The sequence below is a fragment of the Anomaloglossus baeobatrachus genome, chromosome 6, assembly GCF_048569485.1.
Source record: "Anomaloglossus baeobatrachus isolate aAnoBae1 chromosome 6, aAnoBae1.hap1, whole genome shotgun sequence".
In the NCBI taxonomy this organism is placed as follows: domain Eukaryota; kingdom Metazoa; phylum Chordata; class Amphibia; order Anura; family Aromobatidae; genus Anomaloglossus; species Anomaloglossus baeobatrachus.
In genome coordinates this window covers 399,306,789-399,327,769 of record NC_134358.1, presented here as the reverse complement: position 1 = coordinate 399,327,769, position 20,981 = coordinate 399,306,789, and the positions used below count along the sequence as shown (strand labels likewise).

General features: G+C 46.4%; 1 protein-coding gene across 1 annotated transcript in view; it reads left to right on the top strand.

Annotated features, from left to right (window-relative positions):
- The first annotated feature begins 1,916 nt into the window (after positions 1-1,916).
- EPDR1 (ependymin related 1) overlaps positions 1,917-20,981 on the top strand; it is a 104,396-nt gene continuing 85,331 nt past the window's right edge. The window contains exon 1 of the mRNA XM_075315125.1: positions 1,917-2,216. Coding sequence (XP_075171240.1) covers positions 1,954-2,216 — 263 coding nt within the window. The 5' untranslated portion in view covers positions 1,917-1,953. The remainder of the gene's footprint in view (positions 2,217-20,981) is intronic.

Here is a 20,981-nt window from a genome sequence, read left to right as displayed (position 1 = left end):
TTTTCTTTGTACTCTATCCTCACATTTGCGATGCCATGCAATTTTAAAGCCATGAGTTCCAAAATCATTTATCTTGATCTCATCACTGCACAGTATAGAGTTCCAGTAGTTTTCATATTTTTCAGCATGACACCTGCAAAATTATAGGATGGCTATTTTGTGTATGGGCTATATCCTTTATGGATGACACCCTTGTGTGCCATTCCTCTGCAGTCTCTGCTGTATCGTGTATGTTATGTCATGGGTTTTTACTTCCTTAGGCCCGTTTAACATGTCAGTGAAAAACACAGACGTTCTTCACTGACGTGTAAAACACGCACATGTCCCTCCGTGTGCTGTGATTCACAGCACACGTGGGTTGTCTAAGTGCAATCCGGGCTCCGTTCTCCGTGGTCCGTGATTGCACATAGAGATTAACTCTCCTGTGCCCGCTCCCGCTCTCCTTGGTGCTGAACGCTCCCGCGGTGCAGCATCCGGCTGGCGCTGACCCCCGCAGCAGCTGCTTCCGGGTCGGCTGTGTCGTGCATTCATGAATATGCATGACAGTAATGAGCCGGCTCAGAAGCAGCCGGCAGAACAGGCTGCAGAGAGCGCCGCTGAAGCCAGGTGAGTAAAAATGATTTTTATTTTATATGAACTTTTTTTCTGGCACGTGTTTCACGGATCACACCACTGCGTGGTCCGTGGGACATCAGTGATGCCAGAAAAAAATGGACATGTCTCCGTGCGGCAATCACGGACACGCGGGTACGCCGCACGGAGACACGTTCAGTGAAAAATCACTGATGTGTGAGCAGACCCATTGATTATAATGGGTCTGCATATGTCAGTGATTCTGGTACGTAGAAAAAAAAGCACAAACGTACCAGAATCACTGACGTCTGAAACAGGCCTTAGCTAGCTGCATTAAACTTGCATGTCAATTTTTTTCAACTCTTCTCATCAGATCACACTTCTGTGTAGGTGTTAACTTCTGTGGTGGGCCTGGACGTCTCTGAGATGGTTACAGTTCAACCTTTGTTACATTTTTGTATCATTTTTGCTACAATATTCTGACTGATAAGTAAAGCTTTGCTGATCTTCGGACACTGTTGCATTTCTGAAAAACGGGATGAAAGTTATTCAGTGGCCAAGTGTGTCTGCTGATCTGAACCTAATCAAACATCTATGGGCAATTCTGAAAAGACAAGTTAAGCATAACTCTCCATCCATAATCCAGGCTCTAAAAGAGATCGTTCTTGAAGAATGGAAGAAGATAAATGTTGCAATATGTCACCATCTTGTTCATTTCTTGCCTTGAAGGCTCAATGCTGTCCTTAAAAATCATCGAGACCATACAAAATACTTGATGCAGTAGTTTTTGATGTGGGCTATATTCATATTTGCATCAACTAATTTGAGTAAAACAGAAGATTTTATAATGATACATTATTAATCTTAATTCGTGGTTTTGGTTAAAAAATGTAGTTAGAGACTCCATTATGTTAAATATTAAGCTAAATCTGGGTCTTTCTTCCACCTAGGTGAAGCATCATGTTTTTTGCTTGGACGCCTTGTGTACTTCATCCATTTTTGCTATTTTATATATCCAGATGTAATTTTTGGATACTGCCCTAGCAGTGATTGCACCACTGACATATTCTTTTTCCTCTTTAAATCTATAGAATATATTCTAGAATATATTCTTCAATGTGCAGATGAAGAGTAACTTCATCTTAATCAGTTATAATAAAGTATATATATAGTCTGCACATTCTTAAGAAGCAGGTTTCCATGTAAGTTTACTATTCTAACCTACACATAAATAGATACAATTGATGCTCTGTTCTCTTCTAGCCCGTGATCAGGGCGTATTACATCACTGTATCCACTCTGCGCCCCTCCTCTTGCAGATAGTCTGTAAAACCCAAGGAGGGAGGGGGAGGGTAAATCAGCTGACTGGAAGAGGTACTGATGGAGAACAGACAAGTGCACCGCTCTTGCAGCTTCATAATGCAGGCCCTTCTGCTGCTCATAGCAATCATCCATGTAAATACTAAAGGCATATCTGTATCAGTACCCACTATTCCATGCAAGGCACCCCTACAGTGGGAGGGCAGGACAGTAGTGTATGACCACAACACTGGTAGAAACACCAGGGCCATTGTCAGTTATGATGCCCAAATGCAACGTATCCGGATCTTGGAGGAGAGAAAGAGCTTGGTGCCCTGCAAAAGGTAGGTCTTATTAGAATATAACCTTCAACAGCCCCAGTTTTGTTGCAGCTATTGTTATGGCTATCTTATCATCCCACAAGTTCTGTTCATGACTCTGTTACTCAGCAGTTTATTACGAATTACAGCGCGTATTCCAACCAGTTCACACAATGTTCTATTTGCATATTAAGTATTAATACTTATAATGTTCTAATCTTTGTATTTATTAAACATGTTGACAAGATATATTTATATAATAGGGGAAAAAATATAATTGGTGCAACTTATGCATCTGAACAGGGACCCAGGAAGCCGGGGCGCCCACTTCCACCTCCAAAGCAGGCGGAATATTGTATTATGATGAGTTATTGCACTGCAAAAGGCCCATTTACTGTTCTGGCACAGGGGTGCTTTTCAGTGATGTAACTAAAGTCTGATGATTCCCAGTGAAACATTCTGGACCTGGGGGTCCCCTTCTCTAAAAATATATGTTTTGCCCTCCACCCCCACTATATAGTAATGTGCCCTATCCTGTACTAATTTACGCCATCCTGGGTCACTTTCATGTGTGTGTGTATATATATAATATATATATATATATATATATATATATATATATATATATATATATATATATATATATATATAAAAATATATATATATATATGTTCCCTTCCTTTCATATATGTCCCCCATCCTGATATATATGTCCCCCATCTTGGTATATACAGTTGTGCTCAAAAGTTTACATACCACAACAAATTTTTTTGCTTTCTTGGCCTTTTTTCAGAGAGTATGCATGATAACACAAAATCTTTTTTCCACTCATGGTTAGAGGTTGGGTAAAGCTATTTATTGTCAAGCTACTGTTTTCTCTTTTTAAATCATAATGACAACTACTGGCTTCTGTATGGCCAGAGGAATGTATTGTGCCTTTTGAACTCCTATCCAGCTGAAGTTGGTTCTGGGGTTTGAAGGTCCCCCTCCAGCGACCGCGATAATTAGGCCTTGGTCCTTTTCTGTCTTAAGACTTGGCATCAAACTTATTAAAAGTGGTTTCTGGGTTAAAAAAAAATATTTGACAAGAAAAGCACCACCTATTGTTGAGCGATATCACTCTGGTGCTTCTCTTTGGTCTGTTTTTGACTGTGCTGCAGTGAGACAAGCAAAGTGGCATATGGACAGTCATGGGCTAAAGTGTTGGCACCCTTGAAATTGTTTTAGAAAATGAAGTATTTCTCCCAGAAAATTATTGCAGTTACACATTTATTTCCTTTGTTTGTATTGGAATCACACACACAAAAAAAAACCCCAAAAATAGAGGAAAAAAGCTATATTGGACACACAGTAATTTAACAGAAAACCCTTAAAATGAGCCAGATAAACATAACATTTGGTGGCACATCCTTTAAAATAAATAACTGCAGTCAATTACAGCAACTGGAATTTTGGACCACTCTTCTTTTGCAAACTGCTCCAGGTTTCTCCACAAGCATTCAATGGGATATAGATCAAGACTCACTGCTGCCACTTCAGAACTCTCCAGCGCTTTGTTTTCATCCATTTCTGGGTGCTTCTTGAAGTATGTTTAGGCCCATTGTCCTGCTGAAAAACCCATGACCTAGGACGCAAACCCAGCTTTCTGACACTGGACACTACACTGCAAATCTTCAGATTTGATGATGCTTTGCACACACTTAAGGCACCCAGAATCAGAGGCAGCAAAACAACCTCAAAACATCTTTGACCCTCCACCATATTTGACTGAAGGTGCTGTTTTCTTTTCTTAGTAGACCTAATTCCATTTTTGGTAAACAGTAGATTGATGTGCTTTACCAAAAAGCTCTATTTTGGTCTCATCTATCCACAAGACTCTTTCCCAGCAGGATTTTGGCTTACTCACATACATTTTGGCCATCGGCAGTCTATTTTTTTTTTAAGTGGGATCCTACTGGGTCTGCTGCCATAGGGTTTAATGTCATTTTAATGCCGACAGATAGTTTATGCTAACACTGATGCATTCTGAGCCTGCAGGACAGCTTGAATTTCTTTGGGTCTTGATTGGGACAGTTTTTCCATCATTCAGACTAACCTGCATTGCAACCTTTTATTATTTTTTAACTATCATCCACGTCCAGAGAGATTAGTTGCCATGGTTTGTAAACATTGTCATAATGTTGTGCATCGTGGACAAAGGAACATCAAGATCTATGGAGATAAACTTGAAACCTCAAGTTGCTATTTCTCAACAATTTTAGTTCTCAAGGCCTCAGATAGTTCTTTCCTCCACTTTCTGTTCTCCTTGCTTACAGGGGCACACAAAGACAACAATGTAAGGACTGGGTCAACGTCACCCCTTTTCATCTGGTGTAAGCAGGTATTGTCATAGTACCCACACCTGATACTTGACAGAGATGACATTGAATGAATATCATATGCTTGAAAGAAAGTTGTGAGAAAAAAAAATTGAAATGTAACCTCCCACCCATTTTTGAGGTTTTGTGTGAAATTAGGTCCAATTTGCCTATTTTTTTTCAGGGGGTTTTGTGTGTTGTTCCAATACAAACAAAGGATATTTTCTGGGAGAATAAACTTCATTTTCTGGAACAATTTCAAGGGTACCAACACTTCTGACCATGACTGTATTGGCTAAAAGTCCATATCACATAGAGATCCCTTCAACCTGACAGCAGCATGATGTAGGGGCAGAAACTTTGATTTTAGCAATGTATTATGTATTGGGTTGCTTGCTGCATTATTGACAAAATCACTGTTTTATCTTCTGAGTTTTTGAGTGCTGAGCTCTGTATAACCCCTCCAACACCAGCTGTCTGTATACACTGTGCAAGGCTTGAGTTATACTTATCTCATGAGTATGAAAAACTACATCACTACAGGCAGGCCCGGCGTTAACACCCGGCAAACCTGGTCAAATGCCGGGGCTCTGAGCTGCCGGGGGGGGCCCACTCACGGTGGCAGGGTGGCCAGGTGCCCGCGCTGTCACCGGCTTCCCCCCCCCGCCGAGGATCGCACAACTGCATCGCAGTTGCCGATACAATTGAAAGCAATGGTGAAAGACGGAGCGGTCACTCCCTCTGTCACCATTCTCCCCACTGTGTCTGACACTGTCGGCGTTCTGAGCCTCTGACAGCTCAGCAGCAGAGAGCGGTGATGTCATCACTGCGCGCGGACAGCGGTGAACAGCCATGCCGAGGAGATTGGAGCCGCGGGGGAACGTGGAATAGTGACTATTTATGTAATAGTGGTGGCCAGACGACCATGGAGCTGCAATAAATGATATGGGGCTGTGTACTACATGGAGGTGCCTAATGCTATCAGGATCTGCACTGTGCTATATAGGTGCTGTATACTACATGGAGGTGCCTAATGCTATTGTGGCGCCCCTGAGGCTTCCGTCGCCACAGGAACATTGCACCCCATCCAGCGGTGTGATGTCCCATTCTGGGTAAGGAAAGGAGTGAACGCCGGTCTGCAGGCAAATCTGCACTACACCCATTGTTAAGTACACATAGGGACCAGGGACAGTGGCAGCAACCCTCCCATGCTGCATGCTGGGAGGGGCCGTAAGACCCATCCCTGCTCCCACAGGGTGGTAGCTTAGCAACTGGGTGGGTGGGAGAAGCCAGCCAAGTGTAGAGTAGAAAGGAAGGTCAGAGTTTAGTCAGTCTGTCAGAAGGAAGGAGTGTGAGGAGGTCTGCGGGAGGCAGAGGAGAAGGAGAGACAGTAGGAAAGAGCTCTAGTCAGTCAGGAGCAAAAGAAGAAAGTGACGCTTCCTTGTGAAGACCCTGGGACTCAGAGGGTCCAGGTGACACCAAGTAGAGAAAAGAAGGGATTCCAGGGCCACAGATAGCTTTCAGGCTCGTGGCCTGTTCCACAGGAACATCGGTGGAGGGATCAAGCTGCACACAGGGGACGGTCCCTAGAAACTGGAGGAGGAAAAGTCATCTCCAAAAGTAAAAACCGAGGCCCAGGGAAAGCAGCAAGCTCCCCGGGCCACAGCCCACAGCAGAACCTCTGGAAAGGGGGTAAATTACCGACAGGCAAGCCCCTGGCCCGGAGGCTGTAGTGGAGGCCGAGCCAGGTTCAGCCAACAAGAGCATGGCTTAAGGAGTCAGCTGAAGAAAGGAACACATAGAGGGGTGCACCGGCTTTCATTTCAGGATCTACTCAGGATCGGCGGAGGTCCCTGACAGTGGGTTCCAGCAGTCCAAAGGCACCAGTGTGCTGCAGCCCAGGAACTGTGAGTAAACATCTTGAAATTGCACCCCCTGGTGTTGTCTCCGTTATTCCGCCTGCACTATTCCATCACTGCATAGACACTTACAAGCACCAAAAGTTGCCCCGGGGCACCGCTCCACCTGTGGGGAGCAGGACCATCCAAGCTGCCATTCCACCAGCCCCGGAGGCCTCATACAGCAGCGGCGGCTTAATAGCCACAAACCACAGGTGGAGTCACGAATAATACAAACTTTAATCACCCCCAAGTCACCAGCCATATTAATTGACCCCACCAGGGTACGGAGTCGGGCCCAGCCACCACTGACGTCCCCCGGACTAGTCCGGCCCGGCACCGGGTGTCCCATAGCCCTGGGGTGGGCGAGTTACTATCAGGGTCTGCACTGTGCTATATAGGGGCTGTATACTACATGAGGATGCCTAATGCTATCTGGGACTGCACTGTGCTATATGGCAGCTGTACACTACATGAGGGTGATTAATGCTATCTGGGTCTGCACTGTGCTATATACGGGCTGTATACTACATGAGGGAGTCTAATGCTATCTGGGTCTGCACTGTGCTATATGGTGGCTGTATACTACATGAGGGTGCCTAATGCTATCTGGGTCTGCATTGTGCTATATGCAGCCTGTATACTACATGAAGGTGCATAATGCTATCTGGGTCAGCACTGTGCTATATGGCGGCTGTATACTACATGAAGGTGCCCAATGCTATGTGGGTCTGCACTGTGCTATATGGCAGTTGTATACTACATGAGGGTGCCTAATGCTATCTAGGTCTGCATTGTGCTGTATGGCGGCTGTATACTACATGAGCGTGCCTAATGCTATGTGGGTCTGCATTGTGCTATATGTGACCCGCCCACCCCAGGGCTATGGGACACCTGGTGCCGGGCCGGACTAGTCCGGGGGTCGTCAGTGGTGGCGGGGCCCGACTCCGTGGCCCTGGTGGGTGTCAGTTAAAATGGCTGGTGACTTGGGAGTAATTAAAGTTTTTATTTCGTGACGCCACCTGTGGTTTGCAGCTATTAAGCCGCCGCTGCTGTGTGAGGCCTCCGGGGTGATGTTATGGCAGCAATGGTGGTACTGCTCCCCACAGGTGAAGCGGTGCCCCGGGGACACTGTTGGTGCTCGTGAGAGTCTATGGTGTTGTGTGGATAACACGGTGCAGGGCCGACAGGCAACGAAAGAAACAGGCACAAACAACAGTCTCTTTACCTTCTCCTCTTTTACTTCACAAACGGTTAGTCCTGGGAGACCGTTACAGGTGGTAGAGGGCTCCGGCCGGCCTGGAAGTAACTGAGATGTCGTTTTGGCCAGATGAGTATGAGGCCTACTCCTGTTCTTTTCCTTACTGTGATAGGACCCTGCTCTGTGAATTTAGCAATGGCCCTCTTGCTGCTGGGACCGGTGGTACGTCCATTTCCCTCTGTGGTAGGCCGCGCAGGCCCTCTTTGGTGCTTCTCTGCTGGAGTCCACACCGGGCCCTGTTGATGCAGCTGTACCTTCGGGCTGTTTATGGGCCAGGTGCTTGCAGCTCTCCTGCCCTTCGAATTCGGCTACCAGGGAGTATTTTAGGCCCTGGTGGCCACAGACTCCGATGTCCGAGTCTCTTCTGTGCCTCTCTGCTCCTCCTGCTTCGATGGGCCAAGCTGCTCCAGCTCTAGGCCCCAGTTCCCCAGGACAGCACTACTCTGCGTCTGCTTGCTCTGACTTCTCTCTACAGACTGACCACTAACCCCTCCCTCAGGTCAGGCTTAAGGAATGCTCCCTGGAATTCCAGGTTCAGAGCTCCCCCTGCTGGCCTGAGGGAGGAACTGCGTTGGATGTTAAACTTACTGGCCAATAGACCTCCCAATTACCTCCAGGCTCAGCATTAACCCTTTGGAGGGGCAATGCTGTTGTGGCGACCAGGTCCTGGGGCGCCACACTCCCCCTTAGTTAAACTCAGTTCTCCCGGACTGAAGAAAACAAAACAGGACATAACATGTTACAACCTTAAACAACTATAAGAGTCCAGTGTGGCTCCCTGCCGGGTGTCCATTACACTGCTCCATGGGGGACCCGCCGCGATAAAACCCCCAACGTAGGCTCTGGGCGTGCGTCAGAGCATTGCTGACCCCACTCTATGCACGCCGGACGGGTTTTTCTTCAGGGGTGCTGAGCACACTGGTGCTAACTATGTACAATTAGAGTGTTGGCCATAGTCCAGTGGCCCAATTGTCCATTTACTTAATCACCTAAAACAAAACATTACATACAATTCATTTTCCCATAACTATATACATTCTAATAGGTACTTTTTCTTTTTACTCTCTACACCTTGGAGGGGGCTGTCCCCGAGTGCTGCGTTGGGACCTGCGTAACTCTGGTGTTAGTCCCTGTCTATTTGGAGCGTTTGCTACCTCAGCACTACGGGTAGGCCTAACCCTGATAGGTATGCGTGATGATTGCCTACGTGGTCTGAGAGTCGCCAAGGGTACGACAGGTTCACCACTGACAGGGAGTTGATTCTCCTGTTCCACTGCTGGCGTGTCATCTTGTGTTGGGGCGGACAGTTCCTTAGATGGATCTGGAACCTCTTCTGTCTCTGGCTCGACCAACTGCGGGAACGTCAAGACTGGTACCACTATGGCATTATTTATTCGGGTCCAAGTTTTGGGGAATTTGCCAAGGATTGTTTGTATCATCTCTTCCTCTTTTTCTTGAATTTCTTCCACTTCTTTTTGGATTTTGCACCGCTCAGGGCATGCTTTCAGGCGGTCTCTGGACACTGTTTGATAAGTCTTGCCTTCATCTTTGCTTATGAGGCATACCTTACTATTGTCAAAGTTGGAGGGAATAATGGTGTAGGGTTCATTCTCCCACTGATCATCTAATTTATGCGCCCTCCGCTTTTTCTTGAGGACCTGTTCTCCAGGTGCTAAGGGAGTTGCTGGGGCTGTTTGATTGTAGTTCTGCTCTTGTCTCGTTCTTGCTTGGGACAGGCTCTTTTCTACGCATTCCTGGACTTTGCGGTACTGCTGTTGTCGCTCTGTATCCCAATCTTCTATCTCTTGAACCGCTTCAGGTGACACAGTTCCCATCTCAAAGTCTACAGGTAACTTGCCAGGTCTTGCTCGCATCAAGTAAGCAGGGCTGCAGTTGGTCGAGTTTACTGGGATATGGTTATACAGGTCTACCAGATCTGGTAACTTCTCTGGCCATTGGTTTCTTTCTTCCAGAGGTAGAGTCTTGAGCATATCAATAACCACATGGTTCATCTTCTCACACAATCCATTGGTTTGGGGGTGGTACGGTGTTGTTCTGATTTTCTTACAGCCGTACATGTTACAGAACTCTCGGAACACTTCTGCCCCGAATGCAGGACCTTGATCAGTCAGTACCCTTTCCGGATAACCGTGAGGTCGACAAAAGTATGCCTTAAATGCTCTAGCTACCAGGAAACGAGAGTAATGGTCCACAATGGTACACATAGCCTGACCGGCTTGGTGTTAACTTCACGTGGTCCAGCGCCACCAACTCCAGGGGCTGCTTCGTGACAATTGGCTGTAGGGGAGCCTTCATCATCCTTCCGCCTCAGGTTACACGGACCACAGTCTCGGCACCACTTCTCGACTGTCTTTCTCATGTGCACCCAGTAGAACCGATCGCGGAGTAGGGTCTCCAACTTCTCCCACCCGAAGTGTCCTGCTTTATCATGGTAAGCTGCTAGGATCATTGGAGCATCCCTCTGTGGTACCACTATCTGCCAGACGAGTTCATTCGTTCGCCAGTTGACATATGTCTTGCAGAGCTTGCCTTGGTAGGTGAACAGTCGTCCACTCCCCTCTCCTTCCACAGCTGCTGGGCTTCTTGTGGAGCGTCTGGACCGAGATGGGTCTCAGCTTGTGCTAGCTTTTCTTTGACCAATTGCACGGACGGGTCAACGTTCTGTGTCTCTTCCCAATTATGGTGGAGTAATGGGTTGACCGAGACCTCGTGCTGGCTCGAGCGCTTCACTCCTACAGCATGCTCACACTGGGAAACACCTTGGTGATGGAAAGCCGGTAACTCTATCTCTTCGAGTTCATCCAGGTCTTCTCCAGACTCGGGTAAGTGAGGCATTCTGGACAGCGCATCAGCGTTGTTATTCTTCTTGCCAGCCCGGTACTTGATGGTAAAGTCAAAGTTAGACAGCCGGGCCATACATCGCTGCTCCAACGCACCTAACTTGGCTGTTGCCAGATGTGTCAACGGGTTGTTGTCCGTGAAGATGGTGAACTTGGCCGATGCCAGATAGTGCTTGAAGCGTTCAGTCACTGCCCAAACAATAGCGAGGAACTCCAGCTTGAAGGAACTGTAGTTTTCTGGATTCCTTTCTGTGGGATGAAGCTTCCTACTGGCGTAAGCTATCACCTTCTCTCTGCCTCCCTGCACCTGGGACAGAACTGCTCCCAGTCCCACGTTGCTGGCGTCTGTGTATAGTACACACGGCTGGCTGTAGTCAGGGTAGCCCAGAATTTCTTCCCCCGTGAGAGCCCCTTTCAGCCGGACAAAAGATGTTTCTATTTGGCTGTTCCATTCAAATGGAGGGCTTTGCTTCTTAGCCTTCTTTGGCTGGCCCACCAGGGGATCTTGAAGAGGCGCTGCTATCTTGGTGAAACCATCAATGAACCTTCGGTAGTAGCCCACCAGCCCAAGGAACTGCCGCACCTCCTTTACCGTGGTGGGTCTTGGCCAGTCCTTGATTACGGTGACTTTCTCCGGATAAGGTGCCACACCTTCTGCGCTGACCACATGACCCAGGTACTGTACCTTTGGCTTCAAGAGGTGACATTTGGACGGCTTTATCTTCAGGCCATACTCCGGCAAGGACTCGAACACTTCTGCTAAGTGCCTCAGGTGGTATTCGTAGGTCTTGGAGTAGACTATGACGTGATCCAGGTACAATAGCACGGTTTCAAAGTTGTGATGGCCCAAGCAGCACTCCATCAATCTCTGAAATGTCCCTGGGGCATTGCAGAGCCCGAACGGCATACAATTGAACTCGCAGAGACCCATTGGTGTCGTGAATGCAGTCTTCTCCTTGTCCGCCTCTGCCACGGGAACCTGCCAATACCCACTGGTGAGATCCAGGGTGGAGAAATAATTAGCTGATTTTAAGGCTGTTAGTGACTCTTCTATTCTGGGTAGTGGATAAGCATCTTTATGTGTAATGTGGTTAATTTGTCTGTAATCTACGCACATTCTCATTGTACCATCTTTTTTCTTTACGAGCACTAGTGGAGCTGCCCAGGGGCTACAACTATCTCTGATAACCCCAGCCTCCTTCATTTCCCGTAACATTTCTTTGGCACGCTGATACTGTGCTGGGGGTACAGGGCGGTATCTCTCTTTAATGGGATGATTATCACCCGTGGGGATTTGATGTTTAACCCCTTTTACCTGCCCAAAATCTAGGGGGTGTTTGCTGAAGACCCGCTCGTACTCCTGTACCACCCGGTAAACCCCATGCTTTTGGTGTGAGGGGGTGGAGTCGGTGCCCACATGTAATTTTTGGCACCAGTCTTCCAGCTGTCCCTTGGAGCCATTGTCTTCCGCCTGGTCGGACGGGATCAAGGGTTCCACTGCTTTGATGGTATTGTTACTGACAGTGTACAGTTTTGCTACAGTGGCGTACCGGGGCAATTTGGCTCCTCCTCCCCACAATTCAGGACACGGACGGGCACTTTTCCCTTGCGGACGTCTGCTACCCCTCTGGCTATCAGGACTCCAGGCCTGCTGTCTGAATACACCGGTTCTACCAAGGTCTGGTAATCTTGACCCTTGAGGCCTATTGCTGCCCGACACCATATCAACATTTCACTTCTTGGGGGTATTGCAATGGGGAGGAGGTCACTTACCCTCACACTGCCAATTTCTCCTCCGGCCAGCTCTACCTGCTGCCTCCTCATCAGGGCTCGGATTTTGCTGCAACAAAATTATCACTTCGGCAATACAGTTTTCCATCACATTTGTACCAATGGTTAGAGTGGGTTAGATTCTTTGCGATCAATATCTACAATTATCATCCCCTGACATGGCAATTCTACCCGCCCCACTTTAATGGTTACTTCCTTGTACCCAATTTGAGGCAAGGGCTGACCATTACTGGCCACAATTGTTAAATCATCATCTGGGCCATGGTCAATGTCTGAATCAGCCCAATATCTTTTGTACAGTTTATAAGGGATGGTTGTTACCTGGGACCCCGTATCCAGGAGGGCATTCAAAGGGATGCGTCCTCCCACATACTTGCTGCGACTGGGGTTTGAGCCGGGCTTCCTTACACCTGGGGATTGGCTCCTGGCCCCAGGTTCGGCCCATTTAAAGGACAGTGTCTTGCAATATGGCCCGCCTGGCTGCAGCAGCTGCAGATTGGTTGTCCCGTTGAATAATACCGGTCTGTGTCTTTTCCTCGGGTCGGCGGAATCCTCCTCTGTCGCATCCATGGGACGTCATCTGGGCTGGAGGCCAACTCGATTCTTGCAGGCGATGGGGTCACTTGTAGAGACTGCACGGTCTTGGCAAGGGCAGCTACAGTCTTGGTCAGCTCCTGGACCTCCTGTCTGAGCTCTGCAGTGGTATCCTTATCCAGGGACTGCGCCTCAGCCCCTGTAGCGGCTCGTGTTGCAGGCACCACCCCTGGGTACATGATAGCAAGAGGCCGGAGGGGTACTGGGTCATTCGGTGTAGATTCTCTCAGTACCCGGATGGCCTGGTCCTTAAACTTTGCAAAGTCCAGAGCAGGGTTCTGCAGGACCATGATACGCAGCTGGGTCCTGTGGGCATCTGACAGGAGCCCTTCTATGAACTGCTCAGTTAGGAGTTTGTCTTCTTCACATACACTCTCGGGGTCCACCTGTTTAATTGCTTTCAGGGCCTCCTGCAAGTTTAAGGCATAGTCCCTTATGCTGTCTGTGGCCCGTTGTTTGCACCCAAAGAATCTCATCTTTATTTCTGCTGCGGTGCGGGTGTCAAAAGTACTCTTTAACTTGGCCAGTATCTGGGTTGCTGTCCCTTTATCTGTATCAGGCCAGGACTTCACTTCACGCTGGTCCGCGCCAGCTAGCTGCCCCATTAATATGCCCACCTTCTGGCTCTCAGTCAGCGGATACACTCTAAACAAGCTGTGCAGCCTTTCTCTGAAGTCGCTCAGGGTATGTAACTCCCCGGAGTACTGCGGCAGCCATTCTGCTCCCGGGATGTACGGCATTGTGATCGGCATTACCGGCGCTACAGCGGGGGCTGGGGCGACGGCGACTGGGATTACATCGGCCGGTGCTGCTTCGTCTTGAGCTACTACAGCCACCTGCTCTCCCTCTGTGTCGGACATCTTCCTCCCCCTTAGTGGACCTTACCAGGCTCCGCTTTCTTTTTAAAATCTCTTCCGTGTAGCGCGGGGTTAACGACCCTCCGCTCTGATGGCGCGCTCCCTTCGCGCTCTTTTTCGGGCATGCCCCCCTTCTTCCTGCGCTCAGCGAGGCTAATGGCGGCGGCAGTTGTCAAACAGTAACACAGTCTTTTAAGCCCAGTTTCTGCAGGCGCACAGTACCCAGTGGGACCGGGCATGAAATCCTGTTTGTGATGCCAAAATTGACTCGCCCACCCCAGGGCTATGGGACACCTGGTGCCGGGCCGGACTAGTCCGGGGGTCGTCAGTGGTGGCGGGGCCCGACTCCGTGGCCCTGGTGGGTGTCAGTTAAAATGGCTGGTGACTTGGGAGTAATTAAAGTTTTTATTTCGTGACGCCACCTGTGGTTTGTGGCTATTAAGCCGCCGCTGCTGTGTGAGGCCTCCGGGGTGATGTTATGGCAGCAATGGTGGTACTGCTCCCCACAGGTGGAGCGGTGCCCCGGGGACACTGTTGGTGCTCGTGAGAGTCTATGGTGTTGTGTGGATAACACGGTGCAGGGCCGACAGGCAACGAAAGAAACAGGCACAAACAACAGTCTCTTTACCTTCTCCTCTTTTACTTCACAAACGGTTAGTCCTGGGAGACCGTTACAGGTGGTAGAGGGCTCCGGCCGGCCTGGAAGTAACTGAGATGTCGTTTTGGCCAGATGAGTATGAGGCCTACTCCTGTTCTTTTCCTTGCTGTGATAGGACCCTGCTCTCTGGATTTAGCAATGGCCCTCTTGCTGCTGGGACCGGTGGTACGTCCCTTTCCCTCTGTGGTAGGCCGCGCAGGCCCTCTCTGGTGCTTCTCTGCTGGAGTCCACACCGGGCCCTGTTGATGCAGCTGTACCTTCGGGCTGTTTATGGGCCAGGTGCTTGCAGCTCTCCTGCCCTTCGGATTCGGCTACCAGGGAGTATTTTAAGCCCTGGTGGCCACAGACTCCGATGTCCGAGTCTCTTCTGTGCCTCTCTGCTCCTCCTGCTTCACTGGGCCAAGCTGCTCCAGCTCTAGGCCCCAGTTCCCCAGGACAGCACTACTCTGCGTCTGCTTGCTCTGACTTCTCTCTACAGACTGACCACTAACCCCTCCCTCAAGTCAGGCTTAAGGAATGCTCCCTGGAATTCCAGGTTCAGAGCTCCCCCTGCTGGCCTAAGGGAGGAACTGCGTTGGATGTTAAACTTACTGGCCAATAGACCTCCCAATTACCTCCAGGCTCAGCATTAACCCTTTGGAGGGGCAATGCTGTTGTGGCGACCAGGTCCTGGGGCGCCACATATGCAGCCTGTATACTACATGAAGATGCCTAATGCTATATGGGTCTGCATTGTGCTATATGGTGGCTGCTTAATGTTATATGGGGGTTGCATAGTGCCATGTGGGGGCTGCATAGAGAACTATGGTGGCTTCATAACACTATATGGAGGAATATGGGGGCTGCATACTACTATACCCCCAGAGTTGTATGTCACCTCCAACCCAGTGCTGTATACCCACTCAGAGCTGTGTATACTCCCAGAGCTGCATGTCACCTCCCCACCTCAGAGCTGTTTGTCCCCCCACCCCAGAGCCACTGCCCCCCTCTAGAGCTGTATACCCTCCCCCTCTGGAGCTGTATGGCCCCCATTGCTGTATATCCCTTTCCTGAGTAATATGTATGCCCCCAAGTAATGCGTATGTCCCCAGCCTCTCTTGTGATGTATATACAGCAGTCTTAGTGTTCTCTATGTGTGGCCATGTCTGTTAGTGACGACCACTAACCAGCGTGGCACAGACACATGCCCAGGAGAAGCTGGATGGAGACAAGCGGGGAGATGAATGAGGCTGTTGCTGGCTTCCCAATATTAGAAATCTCTCTAATGTGTCTGTGTGTGCATGTATGATGTGTATCTATGTATGTCAGTGTATACGACTGTGTCTAGATTTTTGTCTATTTATATCTGTTTTTGTGAATTTCCCTTTAAATATATATGTGTACGTATGTGTGTATGTGTATATATCTGCGCATGTCTATGTGTGGTGGGGCCCACTGAGACGCTTTCGCCCAGGGCCTACAAAAACCTGGAGCCAGCCCTGACTATAGGTTTACTACTTATCTATTGATAATTTCCTGCTGATAAAAAAGGGATTTTATGAAAGCTACCCGAAGCTGCCCAGTAAGTGACACCGCTGAAATCAGGATATCTGCCCCTACAGTATGCTGCTCTCAGATTAGGCGATACATTCCTCATAATATATTCTCTTTAAATCATGCCACAATCTATTACTCTTGGACAAAAGTAAGAGGCATAGAAGTTACAGTACAGTTGACAGAATACTATGCCACCTTTTTATTGATCATATTATACAGTTCTGTGCAGAAGACCTTTCATTTGATCTATGAGACTATGAGGCAAGAGACAGTTGATAAAGTTGTTCTTTTTACACCTCTGTTATTGTGCCTGATGATCTCCAGTGGCAGCTGGATGTATACAGGGTACAGAGAGCAGTGCCACAGCTCCATACACTGTTTAGTGCTACAGTTGGTGACCGCAGTTAGCTGCACATTGCAGAGAATTGGAGCTATGATCCAGTACCTGTCAAAAGACACTAAGCAATGTATAGCACCCTGATATTCCGATAAATACTCTTTTTAGATGTGACTTCCACCGGAGCTAACAGCTGAGAATTGAAGGTGTCAGATGTTAAATCCCCACCGATCCAATATTGATGATGTACAGTGGGGGAAATAATTATTTGATCCCTTGCTGATTTTGTAAGTTTGTCCACTGACAAAGACATGAACAGTCTATAATTTTAAGGGTAGATTAATTTTAACAGTAAGAGATAGAATATCCTAAATAAAATCCAGAAAATCACATTGAAATAAGTATGTGATCCCTCTGGCAAACAAGACAATACTTGGATGCAAAACCATTGTTGGCAAGCACAACAGTCAAACTTTTTTTTTTGTAGGTGATGATGAGTTTGCGCACATGTCAGGAGAAATTTTGGTCTACTTTTCTTTGCAGATGATCTCCTTTAAGATTTTGAGGCTGTTGCTTGGCAACTCAAAGCCTCAGCTCCCTCCATAAGTTTTCTATGGAATTAAGGTTTGGAGACTGGCCACTCCATGACCTTAATGTGCTTCTTTTTGAGTCACTCCTTTATTGCCTTGGCTGTATGTTTTGGGTCATTGTTGTGCTGGAAGACCCAGCCACAATCCATTTTTAATGTCCTGGCGGAGGGAAGGAGGTTGTCACTCAGGATTTTATGGTAAATGGCTCCATCCATTGTCCCATTGATGCAGTAAAGTAGTTCTGTGCCCTTAGCAAAGAAACACCCCTAAAATATAATGTTTCTGCCTCCATGCTTGACAGTGGGGAAGGTGTTATTTGGGTCACAGGCAGCATTTCTCTTCCTCAAAACACGGCAAGTTGAGTTAATGCAAAAGAGCTCAATTTTTGTCTCATCTGACCACAGCACCTTCTCCCAAGCACTCTCAGACTCATCCAGGTGTTCATTGGCAAACGTCAGATGGGCCTGCATATGTGCCTTCTTGAGTAGTGGTACTTTGCAAGCACTGCAGGATTTTAATCCATTACGGTGTAATGCGTTACCAATGGTTTTCTTGGTGATAGTGGTCCAAGCTGCCTTGAGATCATTAACAAGTCCCCCCCGTGTAGTTTTACGCTGATCTCTCCCCTTCCGAATGATCCTATATACCCCACGAGGTGAGATTTTGGTTTGTGCCCCAGATCAATGTCGATTGACAGGCATCAACTGTTTAGTGCTCTCTGGTTATCAGTTTAGCAGGTGTTAATTCCTGCTGGCTGGTAAATTGCTATTGAGGTCACAGGTTGCTGACATCCTATCACAGCCGCCTCTGTCATATAAAAAATGGTGGAACTTAACCTCACATGCCAAAGATAGCTCTAGCATTGCTTCAGGATTATTGGTTTTTGTGCTTGGTGATCCAGTTGTTGGTGAACTGTTATTTGCAATATGGTATGCTGTGCAAATATCCTCATTTGTTTATTTCCTCCCTGTACTTTATTTCTCCTTGAGCACGTATTGTCTTTTTCTCTGTCTGTTCTTGTAGTGAGTATGAGCCTTGGTTTTCCCCTGTCTAGTGTGTTTGAGGGATTTCTACTCCTGTCCCAGTCCTCGCCAGGGGTGAGGGAGAGCGGGAGTTAGACCAGGGCTGTTCAGGAGTTAGGGCTACGCTGGCAGTCCAGACCTGGCTACCATCAAGCCTACCTCCGGAATAAAAGATAGTTTAGGGCCCCTAGTCTGAGGGCCAGTCTAGGTGCCCTTACTCCTGGTTACCGTGACACACTCCTTCTAAATGTAAATGTTTTTTGATGCCCTACTCTATGTGTGTTCCAGGGTGTATTGGAGTGCCTCCTAATATTTGGAAGAACTTGCACCTAGTGCTTATGCTTTATCAGTCTAGCAGTCTCACTGCTTCCAAATGGGGAAAAAATGTTTCCTGAAGCTATCCTCTATGTGCATTTCAGAGTGTATTGCAATCACTCCTTTCAATTCACTCCTTGATAGGCCTTGCACTTAGTGCATACGTTTCACTGGTCTAGGAGTCCCACTCCTTACAAATTGAAGAAAATTTCAGAAATATCATACACACAATTTTAGATTGAAATGGAAAACTGCTGCATTTTTCAAAGATGGAGCATATCAATTCTGTCAGAGTTTTTGCAGTGTTTTTTCACCATTAATGCAATGATTGTATAAAAATGCAGCAACAATTCTATGTTTAAACCTTGCCTAAAGGGTGGAGGAGATGTTTTTTTCTCTTTTTTATTTTGACTCATATACAAGTACTTACACAGGAAAGAATGTTTCCTAACATTTTTTCCTGGAAAATCCATGTTACCTACAGTTTGGTACTTTTTATTGTAAGTCCGTAAAACTCACATAATACTCTAAACAACCACCCGAGCATTTCAATTTGCTCGATTCGAGTACTGAGCACCCGAGCATTTTAGTGCTCACTCATCGCTAACAATAGGTAATTGTGACTACTTTTTTTGATGTTTACAGATTAGTGATGGGCGAATATAACTTTTTGTGTTCGGAATATTGGTAACGAATCCCAAAGTACTATTCCGGTATTCGTCATGAATAATGAACCTAACACAAGTCAATGGGGAATCCGAACATTTTTCATGAAGATTTCCCAGAAAAATGCTTAAGTTCACCATTGACTTGCATTCGGTTCATTATTCGTGACGAATACCGGAATAGTACATTGGGATTCGTTACAAATAATCCGAACACGAATAGTTACTATTCGCCCATCTCATATTACTGATATAACTTTGCTCACATGGGATTTTCACCTTTCTGTTTGTTATAAATAAAAATGAAGCTTTGCTTGGCGTTCATTGATATTTTTTCATTTTTCTGCTCTAATCATTAGCGTGACCCCAAACCAGAGATTCATTTTAAACATCCTTTATTTCAAGTCATTTTTTTCACCATAATAGGATTTAGGGAAGAAATAGTTCTGCATAACACCTAGCAACTTCGAAAACACAAGAGTTTAGTTGAGATCTGTTCAATATACCCGCTGCCTAGATATTTTGTCTGTAAAACAACTATGTCCCTTGGGCTGATTGAAGTCTGGTTTAACATTCTAAGAGATCTCAGTATTTCAATATTTCAGAACTCAAATTCTATCAATACGTATTTGAGAATTCTGGCACCGAGTGTAAGGAACATTTTATATTAGTTCCTGGGAACTTCATATTGATACTGATTTCAAAATTAAATTTTAATCACCCATCTTAGATTTTTGGTCCAAAATAAATATTGATATTTCTTTGAGGAATATGTTCCTGTTGTATTTCTACTCCAATCACATATTTCCAAATTATACACTTCATCTTTCTTTTCTAAAGGAAAAAAAAATATTAAAACCAGGGACAGACGTTATGCAACAGTGATTTGATAAAGCTGTCAACATGTTCACGTTTATCAACAGGTCATACAATCATCAATCTTTTTTACTTTTCTCCATAATTTGAAGATACTTTGCACCCATGAAAAATGAGTAAACGTCACTGAAATCATATCATAAATCATTCATAGTTCTACATGTTCTACATGTTGCACTCAGATTAAGTGGCAAAAACTTGGTAACAAATTCCCTTTAAAAATGAATAAATCGGTGTAATTGAGATATAACTTTGCATTCATTAACCCTCTGCTAAACATGAAAACAAAAAACATATGGTTAAATTCAGAGAGAACCCTTGCCAGAATGGCCATGTAGGCAATAAATCTAGTGGTGGTCAATATATATTAGCTGACCTTATTTATTTTGAAAAATACAAAGCTTGTGTTATTTTCCTCTGTTGCTACATTGTTGGGACACCATGCTTTTGCTCATATACAGCTTTTGATACTTGGATGCAGTAGGATTTGAAGGAAGATTAGAAAAATCTCCTTGTGGACAGTGACGTCTAATTTTTTTGGTTCAGATGTTTAGCAGTTCATCTACTGGGACCCCACTGATGCTAAGAACAAAGAGCTTACAGAACCTTCGGCTAAATTGGAAAAGAGATGTGGTTTTTAGATGGGTCATAAATATAAGATTGGTGGGGGTCTGACACCCAGCACCAACACCAATTATCTACTATCATCTCTAACAACGACAAGATTAAAATGGACCAGAACGCTACAGTGCTGTGGCTGTTTTTATGGCTACCAACTGTGCTGATTGAAGATAATTGGTAGGGTCTCTGGTGGATCTTATATTTATAACCTATCCTCATGTTAGACAATCCCTTTAGACCAAGGAGACTTTGTTAAATGCCAAGACCTCCACTAATCAAAAATTAATGATGATCATAAATAGAGGTGAGCGGATCAAGCAAAATTCAAATTTGCCTGTCTGTGCCTTTTTCCCCCCTCAAAATTAGTGGAGACGTTATTCTCCATGAATTTAATGTCCCTTACTATGCTCTATTGTCTCTTTAGACCCCAGAACATAAAAAAACATAATATGTAAAAAATCCTTCTGCTCACCTTACCACTCAACTCTTCAGCCTCTCTGCTACTCACCGCCACTCGTCTAGTCTCTGAAGCATCTTCTGGTCCCCAGTT